The sequence below is a fragment of the Saccostrea cucullata genome, unplaced genomic scaffold (assembly GCF_032062105.1).
Source record: "Saccostrea cucullata isolate Sc308-1 unplaced genomic scaffold, CSIRO_AGI_Scuc_v1 ctg13309, whole genome shotgun sequence".
Taxonomy (NCBI): Eukaryota; Metazoa; Mollusca; class Bivalvia; order Ostreida; family Ostreidae; genus Saccostrea; species Saccostrea cuccullata.
The window spans coordinates 7,314-18,013 of NW_026921112.1; the positions used below are offsets into that span (position 1 = coordinate 7,314).

Below are 10,700 nucleotides of genomic sequence, written 5' to 3' on the forward strand. Positions count from 1 at the left end.
TTAAATTGACATGAACTCATTTAACCTCATTGAGAACAAGGAGAAGACGAGTAGAAGGTCTCTCATCCCAACTCTTTTTTTTCTTAAACATTGTACATAGCCGTTGGTAGCAAATTGAAAGTTGACCCCACAGGTAAGCCCCAATTTTTAATGCATACATGTCTATATTATGTATATCTTTGCAAAATATTTATGTGCCTACATGTAACCCCCCTTTCCGGTACTGATGCCTATGCTACACCCAAATATATGTGTTTACATAACTGGTATGACGTTGAAAACTTTCAATAAATTTAAGTTTACATAAAATGCATGCAAACTTGAAAAAAAATTTAGTACAGTAAAGCATTTAAGCGAGAAAGAATTTTCTAAGTATGCAAAAATCAAAATCGCTCACTTTCACACCCTAATGTGACCTCTTCACAGAAGACTTATCAAACAGGTTCAATTATTTATCATACCTAAGATTTTCAGGAATATTGACAAATCCATACACAGTTTTTCAAAGTGCGTTAATATGGTCCATATTAACGCACTTTGAAAAGAAATTTTATTTTTTCAAAGTGCGTTGACTTGGTCCCAAAATTTAACGCACTTTGAAAAAATTTTTTCAAAGTGCGTAATTTTTCAAAGTGCGTTGTAACATTGCACTAACTCGTTTTTTTTATTTATTCACAAATACTTTGATTTTTTTCACAGCAAAAGACCCTAAAATTATCACGGTAATAGTTACATATATACATGTCGCTTTCTTCCCTTATATTAAAATGAAGTGGATACCTCCATCTCTCCCATTCCGATTCTTTTTTTATATTGGCATACTAGTAAATTATTTTTATAATGGGTTTAAATAAATTTGAATTAGGGCATTAAAAGAATTGTTAAGACTCCACGTTTATCATTATTTTCATAAATTCTCGGTTGTAAAACCAAAGGTAGTAAGTTTGGTAAAAACAAAAAATAAATAAATAAATCAAAAAAAAAAAAAAAAAAAAAAAAGTTGGGTTGTCAAAATTAACAAAGTGGATCAAAATATATGTAAATCAAATAAAAACACAGAAAATCCGATGCATATGTTACATTAAAAGTTTAAATCTAAAGTTTAAACTTATTTATAAAAATTATCAAGATAAGTTTAAACTTTAGATTTAATTTTCTAATGTAACACATATACCTATTTCATGAATGTATTTAATTTTTAAGTAATGTTACAATTACAGTTCATTGATATATGCATGTGTAAACAAATAAACACTATTAAATAGAAACAATTTGCCGATTCTGGGAAAGTTATACATGAGTACTGTATTAACTGATTTCCCCCTGCCAGGGGTTAATCTGTATATAATCTTGATGGACAGCCGAGCGCTTCAGGTCACGCAGTGGAAAATTTTCTCTTTATATATATCGCATTTCTCTTTATATATATCGAGGTTTTGTTTATATATATCGCATTTCCTTTATATATCGAGGTTTGCTTTTATATATCGCTTTTCCTTTATATATAGAGGTTGGCACTAATGGGCTTCCGTAGATAACTGATCGGGCAGGTAAAGCACATATGCAATATTAAAAAAAACAGACAAAATGATAGCGATATTTTATTGGCTTAACTTTGGAAAAGTATCAAATGACAAAAATGTGAATTCCTCTCTTAAAACTATTAACGTTTCTATTTGCATTTTGCATGTTTTGGAGGAAAATAAAATCAACCATGTTTCATTAATTTGAAAAAGAAAAAAAAGAGGAAAAAACTTTGGTACTGCCTATTCTCTGGTAAAAAACGTTTGACACTTCCTACATTAGTTTCAAATAGTAATCAAGTAATCCAAAAGTCTATTGAAAGAATAACAAGATGGAGCAGATCAGACATGAGCATCTAAAACATCAGAGGAAGGATCCTCCGTCTGGACCAGAAAGGATCAGGTAGTATTGATAGGTAGCTTCCCATGCCAACCAGCTACACCCACCGTGTCATAATCGGGGAAACTAAATAATCTTAGACAGTTGGATCATTGTAAAAATAATGATCTGAAAAATTGTATGCAAAACAAACATTCAACATTCAACATTCGAGGTAAAGATAGATTGTCGACAAGACTGTTGAATCGACCAGAGAATTTGCAGAATTGTCGTATTAAATGGAGACTGTTTATATTATTATTTTTATCTTAGTCTTGGTCAATTCAAACATGGTTTCTTGACAAAAGTTTCTAGAAGTGCATAACCCGTTCATTAGAAATCGTGTAAACCAAATCTATTATCCAGTATAATATTGCTACCGGTCACTTCTTGCACATGCCGATCTTGAAACTTGATTATCCAAATGTTGCAATGTGTTACCGATTCTCCTAAAGTCGATCAAGGAACATGTTTTGGATGAAATGGATCGTCTGTTACATCACGTACTAATTCTCCGGTTACTTAAGGTGAAGTTTCAATTGTCCTTATCTAGGAAAACATTATAGGTGTTATTTAGTTTTTCAATCGTAGGAATATTGATGTTGGAGGAAGAAAAAATGACACTTCGATGGATTTTTAGCGTTGAAAATATGACTTTTATATACTATTCTTATTAAAAGAATCAAATGAGGTATGATGTAATATTATTACAAAATTACTACAAATGACCATGGGCCACAAACCTCAGCTAAATTAAGTTCAAATGGTCTTTGCTATTCTTCAGGAGGAGATGTTAAACTTTGATTAAATAGAATGACCAAAACCTACCCACATGGGTCCAGTTTTGCATACATTAGGTTATACAACTCCGCGCTCTTTTAATTTTAAACTCAGGTTGTTTTTCGCACAATTTAAGGTCACATTGTCATAATACAATATTGTGTAACGAGGCAACAAAATATGTTTCAAAAGTCATTTATAATTAACTTGATTTGAAATGCTCTTGTCTGAAAGATTATGTTTTATATGGTTTTCTTGTCAAATGCAGATGTCTTTAATCCATTCATTATAAAGAGCAAACCTTTGCCTTGCCAAGATACAGAAACAGTGCAGCTCATGTAATTCTGTAATTTTTTTTTTTTACATTTACTTGACATTAAAGCGCAATCTGATAACATTATTTCTCATCTGTTCGACTTCTTACCATGTTAAAAAGCAGGCATTTTACAGGGTTCTTTTCTGAAATCTAGCGTGTTGAAAGATATGTTCGTACGCAAAATTACAAATATTCAGACCTAAATGTAAAAGAATTTTGAACCTATTTAAACATATAAAAAATACTTATTATTAATATTATCCTTTGGCAGAATTTCCTTTTAAGCATTCTCATTTTTCGGCGTTACATTTCAACAAAACCAAGACGACTAAAGAAAACGTTCAAGGTTCCTAGAAAAATACTCATCTTTAGAAAGGCAATTAGAAACTAAATAGTATAAAAGAAAGCTCGATTCATTTATTTTGAAAATACCTATTGTAGAAACAAACAAATCTTACATCATTACATTTATTAATAAAGTCCCTTTTAAAATTTAGACTTTGACATGAGATACCGTGTATTTAATAGTCATTAGAGTTATGTCTTGTACTGGAGTTTAATAATGATCAGTTTTATTACAAGAAGAATGTGACCTAAATTTAACAACCCAGGGTCATGTTTTGAATAAGCTTAAATCTACACTATATAAACATGTTTTCATATAGATATAACTCCTCCTGGCTTTTCAATCATGATTTGTATATATTAATACTGTAATGAAGCTCCCAAATAATTGTCAATTACTCCGACCCGCTAGTTCTTGAGATGAAATATATGGAGTATATAAATAAAACGAAGAGTATTCGAGCTCAAAAGTCCAAAATAGGAGCAGAGCAAACACAGTCCTCAAAAACATCAGAGAGAAGGAACAGTATTCAAGCTAGAAAGGTCATTAGAGAATACAAAATTGGAGCAGAGCAAACACGGGCCTCCGAAAGATCAGAGAATGGATCAGGTGCCATAGAGGAGTGAGTCGACCGGTCATGATCACACCCGCCGTTTGCTACTTGTCATGATCCGGAAACAACGGGAAAATCTACCGACAACCCAGTGTATAAATAATGGCCTAACAATTAGTATGAAAAACATAGGTCAGCATTTGACTCAATTATAAATTGTATTTGCTGACAAGATCATTGTATCGACCATATAAGTTACAAAATGATGACTTTAAATGAAACAGCTGGTATTCTTATTTCGTCGACTTGTTTGTCAATAATTTGCCTCGTTTTAGAAATTGTTCAAACGTAGAGCATGTTTTATTTTAATCGAATCAACTGAGAGGTATAAACCCCGCAAGCAGGGATTGAGGTATATTTCTACATAAATAAGGGAATTTAAGTTGACGATTGAAAAGTTAAAGGCATCACGTTTATCATAACGCTTGGTTGTTATTGTTATATTACCATTAACGTCTTTTTCAAGTTAAATATCGAAATATGAAACAGATGTGTCAAACTCTGTGGTACTTTTCATTTCAAGCTCACCGAGATATATCGTATTGACATAAGAATGGAAATACTCAGTAGTCATTGTTAATTGAAAATACGTCATGCATTTAAATATCTAAATGTCGAGTTGAAGGCCACAACAAAAGTTTTCTTCTTTTCAAACAAAAAAATTGCTCAGATTCTGCTTCATATAGATCCAAAAATACGTCTGCTAAAAAAGGGGCGCAATTGGTACCATGGGAATTCCAATAGATTTTAGAGGACCTGGTCTCTAAAACCACATAGATATTGTCAGAAACTAAAGCATCTTTTTAATGTCAACTTCAGAGTACAATCAGAACGTTTTTAACAAAATAATTTTGCAAATGACCAATGACAAGGTAAATAAGTTTACGAGTTTTATTTTTATTGAAAAAAAAACAGCTGTGAATGATTTCAAAAAACCTGGACTTTAATTTATCGTGGGGAATGGTTTATATTAAGTTGAAAAGTTGCAAGTTTTATGCTGTTGATTTTCGTATTATTTTGTGATTTCAAATTTTCCAAAAGTTCCTTGAAAGTATCCACATCTGATTTGCACCACTTCTCGAATTCGTTGTTGTTAAGTACTCCTGAAGTTTCTCCTTCACTAGTGTTAAAATTTTAGTGACGAGTAAAAGAAAGATTTTTTGAAGAACATTTACTGGAACCCTCTATGGGTTTTTTTTTTGACAAAGATTTTAATGAAGGTTTGGAATCCAATTTAGATATGGTAATTAAATTAAATGTTGTTTGTTTGGAATATTAAAAATATTCAAAACTGGCACGATCTAATTTTGTAGAAATGAATAATTAGAAAGGGAGTAATGAGTATAAGTTGGATTACCACCGGTGTAATTAAATCTCAGTTCCTCGAGCTCTTAGCTACAATTTAAAAAATGAGCCTTTCAAACAAAGACAATGTTATTACCTGGTTTGTCAGCAGGGACCAGTACATACTGATCACGTAATCTATCTTATTCCTTTTTTTACTTCAGAATTACTGAACACAGATAGATAGTTAGTTTTCATTTTGCCCCAAAACGTTTAATGTGAGAATAATTTTCCAAAATATACCGGTATTTCAACGTAACATTTTAACTACATATTGTGGCCCCATCCTACCCCAGAGATCATGATTTTTAAAAATCTGGATCTTTTTCTGAAAATGCTTAATGTGAATATACGCATCATGGCTTTGTTACTTTTAGATAAAATTTTTTAAAGATTTTAATTTATCTTCCCATGGAAAACTAATCCAATGCCCAGGGTCCATGATCTGCACACTACTTAAAATTGTTCAGATCTCGATTATAATGTCTTATCATGGCCTTGATGTTCTTTAGAAAAAATATTTTTGGATAATTTATCCTCCTCTGTTTTCCTATGTAAAACTTTGGTCGCCCATAGTGGTCCTACCAAACTTACGGGGTTATGACATGATAAAACACAGCTAGGGATGCTTCCATAGAAGATATGGCTGATAATAATTTTGTTGTTTTTGAGATTTTTTATTATGCATTCTTTGATCGCCAATTTTGGACCCATCCAACCCTTAAGGTTCACGATACACACAATCAACAAGAAACAAAAGTAACTGTCACAAAATACAATTGTTTATTATGTTCATGACCAGCAACGAAGACGGGATGGTGAAAGACAGGCTAGCCTTAAATACAATTTGTAAGAATTATAGAAACATTTTGTTATTTTACTTAATAAATATTGATTTTCTCCTTCAAATACCGAAAGTCTTCGAAAATCTTTGTAAAACTCAGTGGAAAATGACTACCGGTCATATGTTTTCCTGTTTTAAGTAATTTAGAAGTGTCAAATTAATAATTAACTGGTTTGAATTTATAATTCTTGAATAAAGAAGAGTTTTACTTCAAATAGCTGTGATAGTCAGCGAGAAGGGTATAAATATTAAAAGAAACGGTTATATGTGTTACCTTGGCTTTCTACTAGTTTGTTGAAGATAATTTTTCCTCCTCTATTAATGGCCCTTGTCACACCTTTACAAATCTGCTCCAGCAACAAAATAATGTTTGAAGTGCTCACAAAGATTCTTTTTATAAAAAGAAAGCTACTTTCATTACATTTCGTCAATAATATACAATTTAGTAGTTAAAATATAATACGCACCAGACCATTTGAACCAGATAATTTTTTCTCCAAACTATTTTCTAGTCTTCCTCTGAATCTATTATAAAGCCATCCCCAGCCAGTTCCATGGAATTTGATTCTTACAGAACTACGTGGGCTACTGCAACTGTTAACCTGGAGGGTTTTACTGGCCAAATCTGGGAAAACAATAACATTTCATTTTTTCACCTAAATGCATATAACTTCATTGTTTTGCTCTCTCTCTCTCTCTCTCTCTCTCTCTCTCTCTCTCTCTCTCTCTCTCTCTCTCTCTCTCTCTCTCTCTCTCTCTCTCTCTCTCCAGTTATTTTGAATCAGACTCAAGATTAAGGAGAGCATAATTTTGAAAATTTAATACGAAATGTTATACACTTGCCTGCTGTTACTTTTACTTTGAATCCGATTCTACTTGCTCCGAAATTTACATATCCATCATCTGTATGCTGAAGCCTAAATAAAAACAATATAATAACAGTATATCGATCTGCGCCGAATAAAAAATAAAAATACAAAAGTGTATAATACATTGAATAATTTAAAATACGTACACTCTCTCCTTCTCTCTCTCTCCCACACGCATCTCTCTCTCACACACACGCATCTCTCTCTCTCTCTCTCTCTCTCTCTCTCTCTCTCTCTCTCTCTCTCTCATGACTTACAGCCATGTTTTATATCTGAACCAGAAATCTAACTTTCCGCCAATTCTTCCACCATCGACAGTCAATTTCAGAGTGAGCGGACTCCCTTGTAGTTTTTGCACTGAGCTGCGTGGTAGTGTTAAATCTGTTATTCGCAAACTGTAAAATTATTAAAATATTATTTCTAAGATTAAGTTCAAGATTCTTTATAATAATTTTCAATTTCTTTATCCATGAACATACTTGTTCACTCTGTATCTAACGGAACCACTACTCCCACTAATTTGGGGCATTTGGATATTCCGAAGATATGTTAGTATAAGATTCTCTACTACAAAAAAGAATACCAGAAAAAATTCATCTATTAATTATTAATACTGCAATTATTCTGAACATGAAATGACTAAATAATTTATATATTAACATACAAAGTCTGTTTCGTGAACTTCTTTTAGCCAGTGACGTCTCCTTTGGCTGAGTTCCGCAAACAGCTCCAATAAAAACCAAAAGCAGTGCAGCCAAAAGTAGTCGGATGATCGAAAATCCCATTTTAAAGCTCTCTGTGAAAAATTATAAAATATACTTCATAACGAATATCATTTGTGTATCAATTATAAAAAGACATCATATAGAAGCTCATGAAATATATTTCACTTTACTTGGTCAAAATTAATTTCAATTCGTTGAATATTATCGATTGTATATAATAAGATTTTCATAACTCAATTAATTTAAAAGTACCAATCCTAGAAAAAGTTCGTCTTCAAGTTACAAAGTAAAGAATGTTTAGCTGTGCGTGTTGCACAGCATATACATATGTATGGCATGACGAGGTACAATGGTCATCTTTGATGCTCAATAGATTAGAAGAAGTAACATTCGCAACACTTTCAACCAATTTAATTATAATGCGAGCTCTGTTTGAGTAAACAAAATGAAACTGGTCATATTGTCAAAATAAATTATTTTGAAGAAATTACCTTTGTTATTACAAGAATATCATTGCGCATTTCAAAATAAAGTGGTGTTTAACATTTTTTTATTTATCATACAAAAACATTAAAGATACTGGTACTTACTTTTTAATCAGCTTAACGACTATGAATACTTGTCATTTGACTTTGAATTATATACAATCTGAGGAGAGGAATTAGATCGTATATATGGAACTTAAGGCGACAGCATCTGTTGTTGCTGAAAAAAGCATCCATACCGAATTACGGAAAAAATATTGCTTAATACTGAGAATGAGATTAAATGACAGTAATTGATCTCCAATGATTTGTGCAATTTTTCAAACACCTGAAGGAAATGTCTCGGTCTGGAATCTTTTTGATCCATAGCGTTTACTTGGGAAAATGGTGGGACTTTTTAGCTCACCTATGCCGACTTGAGCTTTTCTGATCATTTGTCCGTTTTCTGTCGTCGTTGTAAACTTTTAACATTTTCATTTTCCCCTCAAGAACCACTGGACCAATTTCAACCCAAACTTGCTACAAAGTATCGTTGAGTAAAGGGAATTCAAGTTTGTTCAAATCCTCAGGCAGTGTAGATTCTAGTTTGTTCAAATCATAATCCCCTGGGATAGGGTGGTGTCACAATGGGGGACCCAAGTTTTACATTAAAATACTAGTTTATTAAAAAAATCTTCTCAAGAAAAGCAAAGCCATTATTAGTGATATTTATATGGAAAGAAACCATCACAACAAGCTGCCATGAAATACTTGGAGTGAAAAAGTGCCATCATAAAGACTGGATCACAAATGACACGCTTAAGAAAGTACAGGAGAGAAGGATAAGAAGGCCGTGGTCAATTCAAGCAGAACAATTAAGGGCTGAAAAAACAAAAGCACAAAAAGAGTATGCAGAGGCCAACAAGAAAAAAAAAGAACAAGGAATAAAAGTTGACAAAAGAAGAAACATAGAGGAGCTAGCAACAGAAGCAGAAACAGCTGCAAAAGCAGGAAACATGAAAGATCTGTATGACATCACAAAGAAGCTAGCTGGGAAGCGAAGTAAACAAGAAAGACAAAGCAGGGAAACAACTAGAAGGGAAAGAAAAAGAAAGGAGATGGAAAAAACATATAGAAGAACTGTTGAATAGGCCTGTGAGTTCCACCTAACCCTCCTAACATTACACCAGCAGACGAAGACCTAGACATAGACTGGGGACCTCCTACTAAGAAGGAAATCAAAACAGCGCTGAACAGATGATGAATGGTAAATCAGCAGATAATTTTCCAGGCGATGCACTTCAAGCTGATTTTGACGACTCAGCCAACATACTCAACCCACTTTTTCTGAAAATATGGGAGGTAAAAACAATCCCTGAAGAATGGAAAGGTTACCTAATCAAGCTTCAAACAAGAGGCCCAGGGGCCACAGCGCTCACCTGAGCACATTGGGCTTGAATTTATCCCCCCCCCCTCCAGGCGTTCAACATTTGAACAAATTAGAATCTACACTACCTGAGGATGATTCCATATAAATATCACTAATCATAGCTTTGAAGTACTTGAAAAAAAGATTTTAAAAGGTTTCCCTATATATCCCTATGTAAAACCATTTTGGCCCCACCCTAGCCCCGGGGGTCATGAGAACAAACTTGAATCTACACTACCTGAGGATGATTCCACATGAGTTTCATCTTTCCTGGCCCAGTGGTTCTGGAGAAGAAGATTTTTAAAGATTTTTCCTATATATAATTCCTATGTAAAACAAGGGTCGGCCATTTTGGCCCCATCCTTGCCCCGGGGGTCATGATTTGAACAAACTTGAATCTACACTACCTGAGGATGATTCCACATGAGTTTCATCTTTCCTGGCCCAGTGGTTCTGGAGAAGAAGATTTTTAAAGATTTTTCCTATATATTCCTATGTAAAACTTGGGTCGGCCATTTTGGCCCCACCCTTGCCCTGGGGGTCATGATTTGAACAAACTTGAATCTACACTACCTGAGGATGCATCCTCCAGATTAGATAGCCCGACAAAATAAGCAACACCAATCTGTGGCAAAGAACAAACCAAGCCCCTATAGAAGCAGAAATAATGCAGAGAAGATGGAGGTGGAGATAAGGCGTACTCTACGCAAGCCACATAAAAACATCACAAGGCAAGCCCTATCCTGGAACCCACAAGGAAAACGTAAGAGATGGAGGCCAAAAAACATGGCGGAGAGATTTGGAGGCAGATGTCAAAAGAATGGGGAAATACTGGAGGGAGGTAGAAAACATTGCTCATGATAGAAGGGCCTGGAGGAATATTGTCAGCGGCCTATGCCCTAGAAGTGGTAGCAGGCATAAGTAAGTTAAGACCTGAATGTGCAGTCAGTTGCGTGGTGCAGTGGTTGGAGCATCTGCTCTTGATTTGCAAAGTACATATATGTACCGTGTTGAAGTAAGGGTTGGCTTGAAAAAGATCTCTCAGTGCTCATTGGTGGTACGCACAGA

At 33.8% G+C, this 10,700-nt stretch overlaps 1 protein-coding gene across 1 annotated transcript; it reads right to left on the minus strand.

The window, feature by feature from the left end:
* Positions 1 to 6,008: 6,008 nt before the first annotated feature.
* On the minus strand, positions 6,009 to 7,815 carry LOC134259188 (uncharacterized). The gene is made up of 7 exons (XM_062741784.1): positions 7,679 to 7,815; positions 7,494 to 7,581; positions 7,272 to 7,409; positions 6,989 to 7,062; positions 6,613 to 6,770; positions 6,420 to 6,492; positions 6,009 to 6,136 (listed from the first exon to the last, which is right to left on the minus strand). Exons 1-7 carry the CDS (start codon positions 7,797 to 7,799, stop codon positions 6,132 to 6,134), a joined length of 657 nt encoding a protein of 218 aa, XP_062597768.1. The 5' UTR covers positions 7,800 to 7,815; the 3' UTR covers positions 6,009 to 6,131.
* Between the last annotated feature and the right edge of the window lie 2,885 nt (positions 7,816 to 10,700).

Bases quoted from the DNA above. Each gene is read 5' to 3' on its own strand.
- LOC134259188 (XM_062741784.1), bottom strand. From the start codon at position 7,799: ATGGGATTTTCGATCATCCGACTACTTTTGGCTGCACTGCTTTTGGTT. The intron at 7,410-7,493 runs GTATGTTCATGG...ATAATTTTACAG, and splicing joins GTTAGATACAGAGTGAACAA to TTTGCGAATAACAGATTTAA. The intron at 6,493-6,612 runs GTGCGTATTATA...TTGCTGGAGCAG, and splicing joins TATCTGGTTCAAATGGTCTG to ATTTGTAAAGGTGTGACAAG.